Here is an 18,173-nt window from a genome sequence, read left to right on the forward strand (position 1 = left end):
TCTTCTGGGTCTCCCACGCAGGTGCAGGGGCACAAGGACTTGGGCCATCTTCAACTGCTTTCCCAGGCCATAGCAGAAAGCTGGATTGGAAGAGGAGCAGCTGGGACTAGAACCGTTGCCCATATGGGATGCAGGCGCTTCAGGCCAGGGCTTTAACCTGCTGAGCCACAATGCCTGCCCCCTGTTGTCTCCTTGAGTATGGAGAAGTCTGTGAAGGCTGCCACATTTGTCATTTAAATCCAGACGGACAGATGGATCATTGTACCCAGGAATCTTTAACATTCAATATACACAGGCAAATTATGTCTGCAGTGGTATAGACAGTAGCACAAGCATAAAAATATAATTGGAGTAGCCCCTTTTTCCATAGGGGACATGTTCCAAGACTCTAGGAGATGCCTAAAACCTTGGATAGTATAGAACCCTTTAGGTTCTATGTTTTTTTTCCTACACATACACACTTATGATAAAGTTTAATTTATAAATTAGGCACTGTAAGAGATCAGCAGCAATAACTTACAATGAAATGGAATATTATAATGATACAGTATATTAGAAGTTATGTGAATGTGGCCTCTCTTACTCTGGAATTTTCCATTTAATATTTTCAGACTCAAGTTGACTACAGGTAAGTGAAACTGTGAAATAAAGGAGATTTGCTGTATAGAATTCTGACCTGAGTGGTTTGATGCGTAAGTAGTGACAAAGTATTGCAAGCTAGCACAACGGAATGTCATTGCAGTGTTGTCAAGCATAATGATATTAAAAAAAAGTAACTGTGTATCTGTCTGTCTCAGAGACACATAGTGGGTGATGGTGGTGGGAATATATATATACACACACACAGAGAGAGAGAGAGAGAGAGAGAGAGAGAGATACAGAGAGAGTTCCCATCCACTGGTTCACACCTCAGATGCCCACAATGGCCAGGGCTGGGTGAGAGTTGAAGTTGGAAGCTGAGAACTCAGTATGGGTCTCTCACGTGGGGAACTGGAGCACACATCATTAGAGTTATCACTGTTGCCTTCCAGGGTGTGCATTATCAGGAAGCTGGAATTAGGATCTAGAGCTGGGACTTGAACCTAGGTCCTCCGATGTGGGATGCAGACATCTTAGCTGCTAGGCCAAATGCTGCTCTGGTAATGGCATTTTTAATGGGCCATTCGTACAGAGAAATTGCTAATCAGAGTAGGTCATCTGGGCCCTTCAATGTAACTTATTTTAGAAACTTTAATTAGGAAATTTTACCTCTGGGTCTTTGTGGTTCTTAATACTAAATTTAGGCTTGATGATGATGATTATAAATCACACCCTCTTTCTCAAAAACATGACAAGATTTTACAGTGTTTCTTAGCAACCCTGCTGATTAAAATGAAATTGTCAAATGCATCTTAAAATTACTTTTACTGAAGAAGAGGCTAAGTAGTTTTTTGTTTATGTGAACTTTCAGAGTTGAATTTCTTTATGATTATATCCTTTTTTGTTTCCTAAATTTTGGGACCTTGAATTACCTGGACTGTTGCTTTTATGTGCTTTACCTTGTTTTAACTAGCCCACCCTCCATACTGTTGCTGTGGTATCTACCCTTATGAGCTGAAGGTAATTCTTCCTTTTTCCTGGCTTCAGATCAGCGTGGTGGGGGGTGAACCAACAGAAAAAAAGGAAGACCTTTCTCTTTGTCTCTCTCTCACTGTCCACTCTGCCTGTCAAAAAAATTATTTATTTACTCATTTGAAATATATATTTTATTTTTTTAAGATTTATTTATTTGAAAGTCAGAGTTACACAGAGAGAGGAGAGGCAGAGAGAGAGGTCTTCTATCCGCTGGTTCAGTCCTCAGATGGCCACAACAGCTGGAGCTGCACCAATCCGAAGCCAGGAGCCAGGAGCTTCTTCCGGGTCTCCCATGCAAGTGCAGGGGCCCAAGGACTTGGGCCATCTTCAATTGCTTTCCCAGGCCATAGCAGAGAGTTGGATTGGAAGAGGAGCAGCCTGGACTAGAACCGGTGCCCATATGGGATGCCAGTGCTTCAGGCCAGGGTGTTAACCCACTGCGCCACAGTGCTGGCCCCTTAAATATATCTTTTATTTATTTAAAAGGCAGAGTGATTGAGAGAGAGAGAGAACAGAGAGAGAGAGAGAGAGAAAGAAACTTCCCTCTGCTGGTTCACTCCCCAAATGGCTGCCATGGCCAGGGCTGGGCCAGGCTGAAGTTGAGAGCCTGGAACTCCATCCAGTTATCTCACATGGGTGGCAGGGTTCCAGGTACTTGGGCCATCTTCATCCCAGGTGCAGCAGTGGTGAGCTGGACAAGAGCAGAGCAGCTGGGACTCAAATTGGTGCTCATATGGGATGCTGGTATAGCAGGTGGTGTCTTAACTTGCTGCACCACCATGCTGGCCCAATTTATTTATTTTAAAGGCAGAATAACAGAGAGGGAGTTACATAGAAAGATAGGTAGAAAGATAGATAGATGGATGGATAGATAGATACCTTCCATCCCCTGATTAATTCCCCCAAATGACTGCAACAGCCAGGGCTGGGCCAGGTGGAATTGTGAGCCAGGAATTCCATCCTCATCTCCCACATGGGCGGCAGGAGCCCAAGGACTTGGGTCATTACCTGCTGCTTTCCCAGGCACATTACCTGGATGTTGGACAGGAAATGGAGCACCTGGGACTCAAGCCAGCACTCTGATACAGGATGCTGGCATTGCAGGCAGTTACTTAACATGCTGTGCCTCAACACTGGCCCCAATATTTAAATACGGAATAAAACTGTCAGCTAAAAGCTGAAGACAGTATAGAAAAGGGATGTTTTCTTCTAAGACTTCAAATTTTTTTTTAAAAAAAGCCTAATTAGCACTACTTTTGGAATATTTAAAAATGCACATGGGATTCCTTACAAGTTATGCTGAGGCTATACAATCCTTGAGTCTAAGAAGAATGAACTGTTTGGGCCTTTGGATCATGCTGGAAACTGTATGGGATACTGGTGCTGGCTTCCTTCCGTGTTGGCAATGAAGCTCCAGCAGGCTGTCCCCTGGCCTCACCCTCTGTGTCTAGGCTATGATAATAGCTTCCTGGCTGGCCAGGTCTGTCTTTCATAATTTTGCTGTGTGTACAGGCCCTGCAGTGGCATTTGAAATCCAAATCTGATCATGCTAGCGCCCTGCAGGCTGAAGTCCAGCTCCCAGGCACAGGGTGGGAGGCTCCTGATGCCCCTATGCTGATCCTGCCTTTGACCCTTGGCAACTGCTCAGTTTTTCTTTTGGAACACGGTTGTGCTGTTGTCTCCCTCTGGGTCTGTAGATCTCATTTCTTTTCTCTTTTTTTTCTGAGTGCATTTCCTCCTTTCTCTTTGCTTACTCTTCATCACTCTGTGCAGTGTCGTCTTCTCTGAAGACTCTCCCCTTGATTTTCTGATCCTCACTCATTTATTGACCTGGTCCTTGCTAAGTGCCTTCCCTCTCCTGTGCTTCCCTTTACTGCTCCTGGTACATTCTTCTATTTATTTATTTATTTTTTGCCAGGCAGAGTTAGTTAGGCAGATAGGCGGCTGGTGCACTGCGCCGATCTGAAGCAGAAGCCAGGTGCTTCTCCTGGTCTCCCATGTGGGTGTGGGGCCCAAGGACTTGGGCCATCCTCCACTGCCCTCCCGTGCCACAGCAGAGAGCTGGACTGGAAGAGGAGCAACCGGGACAGAATCTGGCTCTGTGACAGTTTGAGAAATTGTGTGAGTGTGTGTGTTTGTGTGTGTGTTCTGAATGTGTGTGGATGAAGGAGTGTTGGGGAAAGATTTAAAAAATCCCCACTCCCATATGCCCTGTGCTTTCTTTCAGCATACTCCTCTCCTTTTCCTTAGCAGCAGGGGGCAGAGCATCGGGCAGAGCATCGGGCGGAGCATCCTCTAAGACAGTTTTATCCCCTTCTTTTCTAAGTCGAGTTTACAGAATTCACCCCTGAAGATTTGGATTAAGTTGCTGTTGTGCCTGTGAGGGGCATTTGCTAGTTCTGATGGTGCAGGCAGGGCTGCGGCGTGAAATTTCAGATCATCTTTCCCCCTTTGCCTTTTGGTTTGGATGATGGGATACGCAGTGGGTAGAGTCATGGCTCCCTTCCTTGGTTTTGCTTTAGACCAAGTTAGGGCAGCCAAGGAAAAGAGTGGCGCTCTGTTGGAAATGAAAACATCTCGGACATTCTCAGATCCACAGCAGGGATGTTTATCCAGTGGCAAAGTGGAGCAAGCGCGCACTGCAGACCTGAGTGTCTGTAAACCTTTTTGATCTATGTCTTTAAAAACTTTTGGAGTGTCCTGGGAAAGATGATGAAGTGCGGTGCTCCAAGGAAGAATGGCCATTTAGAAACGTAGGCTTGGAGAAGTCCGTGTCTGTAGCTCACACTCATCCGTTCTGAAACTTGAGTCAGAAGACTGGGACGTGGGTCAGAAGATTAAAAGTTCCAGGCTGTGCCCTGGGCTTGCCAGCTGGGTGATGGGGCAGGTCACGCTTGGCCCGTCTTGGCCCACTTTTCCCCCTGTCTGCAGATTCGATGTGTGACCTGAACCATGCCACGCACGGGGAAGGACATGCCAATTGTGTGGGAGTCTTTTTTCTAACGTCCCTGCATCTCATCTCCTTTTCCTTTGATGTGAGGTTAGCCAGCTGAAAAATTAAAGCCATTTCTTGCTGCAGGTGCTGTTTTTTCACTTAGAGCTGGTAGAAAGCATAGGATCAAATTGGTAGGGCACCTTTAGCCTGGACTTGGCTTTCATTTTGTGTGACAGCTGATTTCTCCACCAGGGTCTGTGTTTTTCCTTTTCTTCATCCTAACTTATGGTCTCTGGTTGTATTATAAGTATCTTGATACAAGCAGCGTAAAATCCTTTTGAGAGCAAGTTAATCAATCGAGAACTGACCTAACAGATAAATATTGCTGCACCAGTTTGCTTTCTGTCCCTTTGAGTTTTAGGGCAAGAATGGACAACAAAACTGTTTCCTTCCAAAGAGATATTTGGGCTCTGTTGCTTGCTCGTCAAAGTAACTATAGGAACAATAATTCACATTTGAGTGGGAGTGATGGTGAGTTTTGTTAGCTCCTTGATCAAAAATAACCTCAACTTCTTAGCTGAAGCTGTTTACAGTTGGGAGCTGTTACAGGAAAAATGCCCTGAATTAAATGACCATTATTTGTGTTGAAACTGGATATTTGTAATGAAATTTATTTCAAGTTTTTCCATATGTTATTGAGGAGTGCTCCTAGGAAGTATTTTATTACTTCAGGGCAGGTTCTTGTGCATATGTACTTTGTGTCATCCTTTAGAGTGGCCTGGTTTGGGCCAGTCTTCTGGGTCACATCCAAAAATGGGAACCAGAGACGGCCCTGTGGGACTGATGTCAATACTTTGAATGTTGTTAATATTTTTTCTCAGTTTTGTCTTTTTTGTATTGCATGTGATGCCGAATGGTTGTCTCTTTTATTATAAGTCTGGGTTTATTGTTGATTGACTTAATACTAGTTATCTGTATGAATGCTTACATTAGTTTATATACCTGTTATCTATTTAAGAACTTTCTAATGCAAAACCCTGCTGTGCAAAGATGGTTTCATTTATTGATAGGTTTTAGCAAATTATTGGTTGGTCTGAGACTCAAGCCATATTCTTTTTTGTAAGTTTATGTTCTTCTACTTGAAGGGCAGAGTGACAGGAAAGAGAGATCTTTCATACACTGGTTCACTCTCCAAATGCCCTGAAGCCAGAAATGCCATCTAGGTCTCTTATGTGGGTGGCAGGGGCACAAGCACTTGAACCATAATTTGCTGTCTTCTTGGATGCATTAGCAGGAAGCAGAATTGGAAGTTGATGTAGCCAGGACTTGAACTCATACCCCAACGTGGGATGCCAGTACCCTAAGAGATGTTGTAATTCGTTGCACCATAAGGCCTACTCCTGAGTCCATATTATTGTATCTTAATCAAGGCTATTCAGGGAGCAATTTGTTTTCCCATTTACTGGAAGACTAAAAACATATAAGAGGCTAAGAACCGTATCATTCAGCCAAACCCAGATAAGTAAATGTAGGTGTGAGCATTTGACTTAACAGTTAAGATACCAGTTAGGACTCCTGCATCCCTGATCGGAGTACCTGGATTTGAGTCTCTGCTCTGGCTCCTGAGTCAGATTCCTTCTAATCCAGACCTTTTAAATATCTTGATACAAGCAACATAAAATCCTTTTGAGAGCAAGTTAATGTTAATGAGTAGTGAAGGCTCAGTGGACTCCTGCCATTCAGATGGGATACTTGGACTGAGTTCCTACTCCTGAGTTCAGCATTGGCCGAGCCCCTGCTGTTGCAGGCATTTAGGGAATGAAACAGAGATGTTAGCTCTGTCTGTCTGTCTGCCACTTGAATAAATAAATAAATAAATGTAAATAAATACATAAACATATCTCCTAGTCATGATGTATGGCTCATTTTAGCTTTGTGAATTTAATCTTTAGAGCTCATGGGAGCTAGCTGGCAAAAAAAAAAAAAAAAAAAAAAGTCGCTAACGTTTATCATGTTCTGTTGATAAATTTGTGAATGTAATTCAGTGAAATTTATTTTCTTTTTCAGTTCTGTCGGGAGGACCGTTGCCTCAGGGGCATGAATTTGAATTGTATGAAGTTAGATTTCACTGGGGAAGAGAAAACCAGCGCGGTTCTGAGCACACGGTTAATTTCAAAGCATTTCCCATGGAGGTAAAATAACGAATCATCTTGTAAAAATGTTTGCTGTCCAAGTAAAGTGTTTAGAGATTTACTGAAAAGGGTTTAGTTTAAAAGTAGATGAGCAGCTCATGAATTTTATAAGTTTAGGCTAAGATTAAAAAAAAAAAAAAGTCCTTTATGAAATGTAAGCTTGGGGCACCAGTTGAAGCTTCCCTTACAGTTTAATGGCTTGGAGTGTGAACATGAGCAATTGGCCATAAAGGCAATCTGTACTATTAAGCTTCCTCTTACTCTTATGACTGTTATAAAATTCTGCTGCCTGTGCAAATTCAGTAGGTGCTATGAATAGGTGATGAGCTGAAAACTAGTAACTGTTGGAGAAATCTCAGTAGTGATTAAAAGCTTTTTAAAATTAACAGCTTGGTTGTATTCGCCCTGAACCATTGCAGGGAGAAAGAGAGGATTTTTGGAGAGTGATTCTTTTGGCCAGGACTCCCTCTCTGTATACCTTCTTGATGAACTCTTAGCTGTCCTTTCTTCACCAGCCAGTTGTGATCTGTGTCTCCTGTGGACTTTTTCTGAGTTCCTTTCCCAGAAAGAATTCATTTGTCCCTTGCTGTGATCCCAGGATAGTTGCTAGTTTGCTGCCATAGCACAGAATGGTCTGTGCTATGGGCTAATGAAGACGGGGTCTGCTTTTCTTTTCTTTCTTTTTTTTTTTTTTTTAAGATTTATTTTATTTATTTGAAAGTCAGAGTTGCACAGAGAGAGGAGAGACAGAGAGAGAGAGAGAGATCTACCATCCTCTGGTTCACTCCCCAGTTGGCCACACTGGCTGGAGCTACTCCAATCTGAAGCCAGGAGACAGGAGCTTCCTCCAGGTCTCCCACACTGGTGCAGGGACCCAAGGACTTGGGCCATCTTGTACTGCTTTCCCAGGCCATAGAAGAGAGCTGGATCAGAAGTGGAGCAGCCAGGACTTGAACCGATGCCTGTATGGGATGCCGCACTGAAGGCAGCAGCTTTACCCCCTATGCCACAGCGCCGGCCCCCAGGGTCTACCTTTCATTGTACTTTTGACCCTCATCACTCAGTACACGGCCAGGAACATTGTGCACAGTGTTGGTGTCTTCTGTGTTGGTGAAGTAGAGGGGCTGCCCCTGGCTGCTCAGGCCTTGCTTATGTTTCTTTCCATGAAGAACTCAGTGTTCCCAGGGAGTCATCCTTTGGTGGCATGTCAGGTGTATTTGGTGGCTGCTGGGATGCCAGCCTTCTGTCTCTGCCATTACCAGCCATGCATTATCTACGTAATGTTACATACAGAATTGTCGTGGCTGAAGCTCATTTCTGGAACTGCGCAGTAACTGGAAATCAGGACTGTAATTTTATGTAAATGTGAAGTGTACTCTCAAGGATTACATTGAAATGTTTCTCAGCATGACTAATCACAATGTTTAAAAAACTCATTTGGAAGCTCATGATATCCCTGTCTTTTAAAAAAGGCTGGAGCCCTCAAAGTGATGTGTTCAATGTTTTAAGGACAGAGCAGGGAAAGTCAAACCAAGAACATGACTTACGCAATGGTGTGGACAGTAGAAGATGGTGCCTCGTCTACTGCCACACCACACTGAACATGCCTGATCTCATCTGATCTCAGAAGCTAAGCAGGGCCGGGCCTGGTTAGTGCTTGGATGGGGGAAGATGGAACCTAAAAGGCCTTAGTGGGGAAGGTGTTCACGCATTGCCTTCCAAGGAGCTGTTTTCCCCATGCATAGAAAAAATCTCTCATTTCCACTGCCTTAAAGCAGTGGCTCTGGCTGTTGCCCTAGTCTCAGCCAGCTTGAGAAGGAAGAATTCATGGAAGGATGTGTCAAAGAGGAGAGAGGACAGAAAATTGCAAATCGCAAGGAGGTGGGCAAGGGGGGAGTCAGAGCATGCTCTGGATGGTTAGGCCTCGTCCTGTCGTAGTTGCTGGTTTGGAAGGCTGTGTCGTCACTGGGTCTCAGTCGATCCTCACAAGAGCACCATAGGAATCAAATGTTTATGGAGAGATGGGCGTCATTGGGTGGGCCAGAGCTTCAGGATGAGACTCCAGTGGCTCTGCTGGTGACACACAGGACTTACAGCTGTGGGGAGGTTTAATTCCATCCAGGCCGTCAGTTATCTGAGCACTTTGCTCTGCAGTCACATAGTGTTTCCCCTCCAGATGTTCAGACTGATCTGGCTACCTAGTGGCATTTTACCTGCTACAGTCCATTAAGCACAGGCAGGGATTGGTTTTCATGGGAGACTACGTGTTGGTGGCGAGATTTTGTTTCGGCAGAAATATTTATATTTAGGTTAATGGAATTACTGAGTGTAATTTTTTTCCCAAATAAGTGATGAATGATACTTACTATTCTTTGTTATCCCAGATCACCGCTGACCCAATCGCAGAGAACATACTTCCATGAGTGCTTCTAGAGCTGTGTCTGCTGGAGGGTGTAGGTGCTGTGGGTGAGAATTAGAGGGAGTTCCCTGTACTGCTGGAAGCTGTGGATGTTGAGTTGGGTTTTAAGGAGGGGAGTGCTATTGTAGCAGGGCGAAGTAGGGGAGGGGACTCCTTGTGGAAGAATACTGTTGGAGAGGAACAGGTTAACCAATTCAGTCTTAGGTAGGTAAGACAGACAGGAGGTCATGGCCAGTGAGACAGTGGTGAGTAGGGGGACCAGCTACCCTTTGGGGTACATGATTTTTTTTTTTCAGTTTTTCTTCTGAACACTACATAATTGAGGGCAATCCTGATGTTTTTAAATGTTTTATCACTAAGTTTAACATGCAAATAACATATCCATGCCCCTGTTTCATTTTGTTGATTTCACTTACTGTTAAAGGCATGGTTTGTTAAATAAACACTATAAACAATTATTTTCTGTGTCTATTGCTTGTTGACACAGAGGAATGGCTTTCTGCAGGAATCCATCAATGCTTTTCCCCTCGACTTTAAAAAAATATGTATTTATTTATTTGAAAGTCAGAAAGAGAGAGAGAGAGAGAGAGAGAGAGAGAGAGAGAGAAACATCTTCCATTGCTGGTTTACTCCCCAATTGGCCACAACAAAGCCAGAAGTCATGTGAATGCAGGGGCCTGAGCACTTGGGCCATCCTTGGCTGCTTTCCCAGGCACATTAGCAGGGAGCTGGATCGAAGTAGAGCAATTGGATCTCCAACTAGCATCCATACAGGATGCTGGCCTTCTAGGTGGCAGCTTCACCTGCTGTGCCACAATGCCTGCCCCCACCTTGACTTTTTAAAATGATAAATATGTGTATAACAACAACTCTGTATTTTTGATGTTACAGTAGCACTGACACTGCTTTAAAAATTAACACAATCTGTGACTGTGAACAATTTCGGCAGCAATTCCTCAACTAACAAGATGGCTAATGAGTGCCATTTGGTTTTTCCTCTTGAGATCTTTCATTTTCAGAAGCACACATGCCTCTACCACCATCTGATACTTCTCACCATGCTGCCATCTTGTGAACTTGAATTCTGGGGGCCAGTGTTGTGGCACAGCAGGATAAGCTGCCATTTGTGATGCTGGAATCACATATGGCAATGTCAGGTGGAGTCTGGCTACTCCACTTTTTTTTTTTTTTTGACAAGCAGAGTGGACAGTGAGAGAGAGAGACAGAGAGAAAGGTCTTCCTTTGCCATTGGTTCACCCTCCAATGGCCGCCGCGGCCAGCGCACCGCGCTGATCTGAAGACAGGAGCCAGGTGCTTCTCCTGGTCTCCCATGTGGGTGCAGGGCCCAAGGACTTGGGCCATCCTCCACTGCACTCCTGGGCCATAGCAGAGGGCTGGCCTGGAAGAGGGGCAACCGGGATAGAATCCGGCACCCCTACCAGGACTAGAACCCGTGTGCCAGCCCCGCAAGGCGGAGGATTAGCCTATTGAGCCGTGGTGCCGGCCTTGGCTACTCCACTTTTGATCCAGCTTTTTGCTAATTGCTTGGCAAGGCAGTGGATGATAGCCCAAGTACTCGGGTACCTGCCACCCAAGTGGGAGGCCAGGATGGCTCCTGGTTTCTGTCTGGCTCAGTTCTGGCTGATGTGGCCATTTGAGGGAGGGAACTAGTGGATGGAAGATCACTGTCTCTGTCTTTCAAGTAATGAAATAGTTAATTTTTGAATTTTACATAATTTTATTTATTTATTTATTTATCCCTAGAAACCTTTTATTTAAGGTATACAAATGATGCATTTCATAAATGCGATTTTAAGAACACAGTGATTCTTCCCACTGCACACACACTCCCACTCTTCTTCCTCCTCCCTCTCCTAATTGCATTCTTTTTTTTTTATTAAGAGATATTTTAATTAACTTTATACACATAAGATTAACCCTACACTAAATAAAGAGTTCAACAAATAGTACAAAAAACCCCGTTCCTTAACAGTTGAGAAAAGGGCTGTTCAAAGTGTCAATTTCACTTCTATAGATTATCTTTTAGGCACTCTATTAGTTACCACAGATCAGGGAGAACATTCGATATTTGTCTTTTTAGGACTGGCTTATTTCACTAAGTATAATGTTTCCAGTTGCATGCATTTTGTTGCAAATGACAGGATTTCATTTTCTAAAATCTCTTCCAGCATTGTTTTTGTTGTATAAGTTTGCTTCAGCTATTCGAGGTCTCCTGTGCTTTCATATGAATTTCAGCATCATTTTTTCTAGATCTGAGAAGAATATCATTCATTAACTAATGAAATAAATGAATCTTGAAAAATAAAAGAATCCTGAATTCTGCTATAAATACTCTAAATAAATGATGGTTCCTTAGCAAGAAAAAAAATAGTGCTGCATTTTTCCTACTGTTATTTGAAAATGTAACAGATGTCCACATATTTAATATATTACTTGGAAGGTCTGGATTGCATTTAGCAGCTGGAATTCTTTTATATAGTTTGTGTGTGTATGTTGCATTGTGGTATTTCATCAAGACATTAACAGGAATAAACGGTTGTTGATTTAAGATGAGTTTGATATCCACTAAAATTAATTTTTATCTGTCCTTCTGGCAGCTGTGGGAGCCTTTTATTTTCTTTGAACATCATTATTTGTTTTAACTCATGAAGCCCTACTTTAATGCTACATGAACTTTGCCATTTTGCAAGCACTAATGTGCTCTGTGAATATACTATGCTACTGCAAATATTTATTCTGTTTGCATTAAATTTTATTGTACATCTAGGAGTTCTGGGTTTAGGCTATAAGCTCATATTCAGTGTTCAGGATGTGTATTTTATTTTCACAGTTTGTCAGTGGACATCATCTTTTTGCTGCTTCAACATAGCCTGGTTCTGTAGTCTGTATAATTCTCTGTAAATTATGGTTGACATTTATACATAAATAGCTACTCTAATAATTCTTGAGGAGAGTTCTTTCAAGGCATTTAGATTTTATGCTAGATCAATAAAGTAAAATTTTATTTTATTTAAGATTTATTTTATTTATTTGAGAGGCAGAGAGATAGATGGAGAAGGAAAGACAGAGAGAGAGAGGGAGGGAGGGTGGGAGACAGAACGAGGGAGAGAGAGAAGAGAGAGAGAGAGAGATCTTCCATCTGCTGGTTCACTCCTCAGACATACCTGAGCCAGGCCAAAGGCAGTATCCTAGAACTCCATTTGGCCACAGTGAAATTCACATAGGTGGCAAGTTCCAAGTCCTTGGACCATCTTCCACTGCTTTCTCAGTCCATTGGCAGGGAGCTGGATTGGAAACCGAGCAGCCTGTACTTGAACCAGTGCTCCAGGATGGGATGCTATGTGGCAAGAGGTGGCTTAACTTCTTGTCTCATAATGTTGGACCCAAAGTAAAATGTTAAAAAGCATTGAGACACCAACCACACAGCCGAGTTTTAATTTTTCTGAATACGAACGTTTCTTGATCTCTGCTATCACAGTTATTTGATAAACGGATTTGCAGTAGCTGGATGTAGACAGGGTATGGTCTGAGAAGAAGCCCCCGGAAGATTTGACTTTCAGAAACTCACCACAATCTGTTTATCTCCTCTCGCTGCAGATACTTGACAGTGTTGTCAGGGTTGGCCACTGATCCTGCCACACACCAGCAGAGGTCGGGTGTGGTGAGTGACTTTCTTCCCTCCAGGCCTAAAAGACTAGGACTTAAGCTTGACTGGCCCACAAAGAGATCCATTTGTATGGTAGAACCAACCCTTATCTTTCCTTACATTATGTTTAAAGAGAGGCCATTTCTCTGTGTACTCTGAAAGGGCTCCTTGATAATTGAGCCACATGCCAGCTGTTTATGGGGAGTTGAGTGCGTTAGGTAAACAGAAGAAAATGTTCATTGTGCAGAGCAGGATTCTGCAATTGTGAAGAGTCCAGGCCTTGGTTGCAAAGAGGCCACCAAAAATAGTGTGACGATCGTATCTCATAACCACGGTGCACTGCTGATCCTAAATATTGTACTTGCACATCGCCCTGCCCCGCCGTATGTTAGGTTTCTTCTTTTCAGGGAAATGGGAGTCGCTCCCTGATAAGTGTCCTCATGGTGAAAAGGACTGGATCTTTAGGGCTGCTGCATATTCACCTGTCAGAGGATGCTGTTTGGTTTACTACTCTGAAGTGATCCCAGGAAGAATTTGCCTGGTGAATAGTGAAATGAGGGGGCAGGCCTTTGGTCCAGGGGTTAACAAGCCTATGTCCTGTATCGCAGTACCTGCTGCCCATATCTGGCGCCAGCTGCTGACTCCAGCTTTCTGCCAATGTAGACCATGACTGACGCACTTGGGTCCCTGCCACCCACGTGGGAGACTGAGATTGGGTTCCTGGCTGCTGGTGCTTGGCTTTTAGCCTAGCCCTGCTGGTGCTTGGGGAGTGAACCAGCAAATGGGAGATCTCTCTTTCTCTCTCTCTTTTTCTCTCTCTCTGTTTCTCTGCCTCTCAAATAAATAAATACTTAAAAGTAGTGAAATATGGTCTTTCTGTTATTTTACTGCCAGGTACATCTCATATGGAGTTTCAGGTTTGAGAATCACTTGTAAAATAGAGTGACGTTAGAATTTGACCTATAAGATATAATGAAAGTCTTTTAAGTTTGAAAGGAACTTTCAAGAATGCCTCATATAAACTCCTATGTAAGTTATGAGAAATCTGAGGTTCTCAGACATTAGGGATCCCAGGGAAACTGACAGAAATCATAATGCAATGCATGAATGTAGTCTGCTTAATTAAATACTCCACTCCTCTCCTGATGCTCATTTTGTTTAGATAGAAAGAGACAACACAATGGGCTTGGTCCTTTGCCTGCACTGCCCTGGTGTAAATGCTTTTATGTCTGCAAGCTCCTGGAATCCAGTGTCATAGCCCCTGCCATGAGGATGGTAGTGAGGCTTTGGCACCATACCCTTGCTTTATAGGCCATGAGGCCAAAACCAGAGTGGCTTTGTGAAGGCAACGGAGTGTGGTGTCAGCTGGGGGTGGGACCCCTGCTGCTCCTGAGAACTAGGGCTGGGGGGAGGGCTAATGGTGAGTCTGTAGACTCCGGTAAACTGAGGTGTCACAGAAATCTGGAGAGGAAGGTCACCCACCTTGGAAACAGTCGATGAACCAACTTCTGCTCCAAGAAGTGCTTTTTTTAAAATTTTTTTTTGTTTTGCTTTCCAAGACCGGTTTTTGCTGGAAAAGTCAACTCTAGTTTGAGATTGTATTTGCAATTGTAGTTATAATTTGGACTGAGGTTGTTTTGGAGGAAAAAAAGGAACAGCCATGTTTAAGACTGATGCTGAAAGAAACAATTTGCAAATTGAACTTGTTATTGTGACCAGCAAAAAAGAACATCTTGTCTCAAAACATAATAATTGTTATGATTATTCGGTACCCTGGCATCTCCTACAGGGCTAGCACAATTAGCAGATGAAGGAGTTAAAACTTTTGCTGTGGTCTTTGCAGTGGTCATAATTAGAGAAACTCCTCACATCTAAAAAAATAAAAGAAAAATGTTATGTTTCTTGAATTCTAATGAACATGTTCATTTTTACTCCATAAAAACATGGTTCCTGCTTTGATTCATAATGTTTTTTTTCATTTATTAAAATGTATTCTGTGCAGAAACTGCACAGGTTACTGAATAGAAAATAAATTGTAACATTAAGCAAACAGAAATGTTCTTTCAGCTGCACCGCGTGATGGAGCAATCGTGTGTTCCCACTCCTAATGGAAGTGCCGAAGGCTGGCTTGACCTTTGAGTCCTCATTATGAAACTACTTTTGATTTTGTATTTGTAAGTGTTTCTTTCAATAGCTTATTCTTTCAGTTGTTTGAAGATACAGAAAAGGTGTTTTGGGAAACTAAATTTGAAAGAAGCATTTATACTACAACTGACTTTATGATATAAGGCACATTTATAGAAAAATTGAAGATGAGTCCCTGAAAATGAGTATGGTAGATGGTTGTTGCTTATAAACTTGCTGCAAGTAGGAACTGTTTATTTATTTATTTAAAATGTTTTATGTTTATTTATTTTTGCCTACCTGAAAGGCAGAGCGACACACACACACACACACATATACACAAACAATGAGAGAGAAGAGAGAAACAGAGAGAGAGAGAAGAAAGATATTTTCTATCTATTGGTTTCATCCCTAAATGCTCACAACAACCAGGGCTGGGCCAGGACAAAGCCAGGAGCCTGGAACTCCTTCTCAAACTCTCACATGGGTGATAGGTGCTTAAGTACCTGAGCCATCACTACCTACCTCCCAGGATGCGTTAATAGGGAGCTGGATCATTGGGAGCAGAGGAACTAACTGCTTCCACTAACTGACACTCTGCCATGGGATACAAGTTTCTCAAGCAGTGACTTAACTCACTGTGCCATAACACCAGTGCCCAGAAAGTATTTTTTAAATTAATTAATTTATTTGAAAGAGAGTACTTCCATCTACTGGTTCACTTCCCAAGTGGATGTAACTACCAAGACTGAGCTGGGCCAGGCCAAGCCAGGAGCCTGGAAATACACCTGGGTCTCCTTTGTGGGTAGCAGGGGCCCAAGTACTGGGGTCATCTTCCTCTGCTTTTCCAGGCACATTAGGAGGTGGATTGGAAGTGGAGCTGCCCGAACTCAAACCAGTGCTCCAAGGGCAGTTTACCTTGTTGAGCCATAAGCCGGCCCTCCCAGAAAGTGTTTTAAATTCAGTTCTAACTTCTAAATCCTACAGTAAAATGCATCTTCTCTCAATAAGCCTTCAGCTGACAGAGTCTAATTTGAATATATAGTTTGCAGTCAGTGGCCATCGCTAAACAACTCCTATCCATCCATCCTTTCATTCCGTTTCATGGGAACCTACTAGGAACCTACTGTTCACGCCTTGGATGAGCTGCAAAGGAGACAACAACAATGAGTGCAGTAGACACTTCAGGGAGTTCTTCATACAGTGGGAGAGTCCAAATGCAGTGCATGTGATTCGTCTCTTCCCAGTTTTCCTAAATGGATGGATCTTTAGAAGATTGTGGCATTGAAAAGACCTCACCCCCTTCAGCCTTGTCTATGCAGTGTGCCAATTCCACCCACTGGAAGCTAATTAGAGGAGGATTTTTCAGGTCATTTATTAAAATGCAGATATGCTATTTGAAATGGAAATGATGATCAACTGCACATGTGAAGGGCGGTATGCCAGAGTGACCCTGTTACAGGTTGTTGTAGGCGAGATTAACTTCAGTGACCTGACACAGAATCAGTGAGACACAGTTTAGGAAAGATCTTGTGATGGGGAAACCTTAAGAGAGATACTGGTTCTGGAAAGCCGCTAAAGAACATGGTGCAGTGCGTGCGTGCATGTGTGCCACACCGTGAGAGCAGTGGGGCAGTGTGGGAGGGAGTCAGGTAGAGGAACCTGGGTTTGAGTGAGTGCTCTGCGATCGTGGGCAAGCTGGTGAGTGTGTTCTAACCTCACTGTTCTTCTCCATAACAAGGGCTAGAATATAGACAGAAGGAGGCAAAGAGCAGACCCTCTGTGTTTCCTGTGGTTGGGAGGACATCAAAGGAGTGGCTGTGGCTGTGGTGAAAACAACCCAGGGGGAACAATGCAAAGTACGAATGGAGTAAAAAGTTGGAACCTCTTTTCCCCTTGAAGATGTGCCCTCCCCTCTTTAGTTGAATGTATTGTCTTTTAGAAGTCTAATCAGTATGACACTTCCTGGCCGTTTTTCCTGACACATCTTCTTATGCTTATACATTGAGTGTACAGAATTTAGATTATCAGCTCGTTTTGTAGTGAGAACAAATATTGGCAGGTGGAAGATAATTGGGCAGTGGTATGATGAAATTTCTCTTTGAGTCCCAGGATACTGAGATTTTTTTTAAAGCTCTGTAAAACCATATAAATACACACACACACACATATACACATATAGATGTACAATACATATAATGTATTTTTTATTATTATATGTGCAATACGTATGCTGTTTATATGTATACAATATATATGTATGCAATACATATATATGTATAATACATATTATATATATACATATATATATTGATATTTAAGAGTGACAGCTTAAAATGGCATGGGGCTGTTAGTGAGGTAATTGTGCTCTTCCCACTGCTGTGCTGTGGCTGACTATATTTTCTTTTAGCTTTCCAAGGGGTGCTCACATTTGAATTTCGTGATGGGATCCTGTAACAATATACCCTGAGTTCTTTAGGCAGCTGGGCTTTTTTGTGGCGAGGTTCGCTAGGAGGCAGCCTGCTCTGCTGGTGTGAATTATTAGTTAGGGAGCGCTTCCTTCGGATTCCAGCTCACCGTGGTATTTGCTGACTTCTGTGTGGTGGTTTAACTTCATTTTTCCTTCATTTGTACATCAGCATAAGAAAATTGTACCTACCCTTATAAAACTTAAGGAGAGGCTGTAAAAATTGATAACGTCATGATGGAAGCACCACACGCTGTGTTTCACGTGGGTGGTGAAAATTGTTTTAAACAAAATAGGGCATTCCCTTGAAGTGCTTTTGAAAAGCACTTTAATAGCATAGTAAGGTATACCAGATGTAAATGTTACTTTGGGCGATATAGTTTGTTTTGGTAGCTTAGAGTCTTTAAAATGAATAGAAAAATGAAAACACCAAATATAGAAGGAAGACGTTTATTCTAAGACCTGACCATGATGAAGGGTGCCCCCCCCCAAACTAATGGCTTTACTTGGGGACCCAAAAGCAGAGACATTCTCTAAATCCAGCTTAACCAATCACTTAGGCCTCTGGATAAGAGAGTTTATAGAGTAGAAGCAAACCAATTTATTTGGCTCCAGAGTAGATGTTTTTCCCGTGAATGTTCCTGGGAACTCTACAGTGGTGAGTTCTCTGAGGGCAGCCAGTAAAGAGCTCTGAAGAAATTAGGAGATAAGGATCCTCGGAGTCACCAGGTGAACGGAGCACCACCTCTGCCGTG

The 18,173-nt window shown here is 43.0% G+C and overlaps 1 protein-coding gene across 2 annotated transcripts in view; it reads left to right on the forward strand.

Moving 5' to 3' along the window:
• The window catches only part of CA8 (carbonic anhydrase 8), a 112,608-nt gene that overhangs the window by 10,192 nt on the left and 84,243 nt on the right, over positions 1-18,173 (forward strand). For both annotated transcript variants that reach the window (XM_062188460.1, XM_062188461.1), the window contains exon 3: positions 6,617-6,741. In XM_062188460.1, the coding sequence (XP_062044444.1) occupies positions 6,617-6,741 (125 nt within the window). The remainder of the gene's footprint in view (positions 1-6,616; positions 6,742-18,173) is intronic.

The sequence above is a fragment of the Lepus europaeus genome, chromosome 4, assembly GCF_033115175.1.
Source record: "Lepus europaeus isolate LE1 chromosome 4, mLepTim1.pri, whole genome shotgun sequence".
NCBI classification, from domain to species: Eukaryota; Metazoa; Chordata; class Mammalia; order Lagomorpha; family Leporidae; genus Lepus; species Lepus europaeus.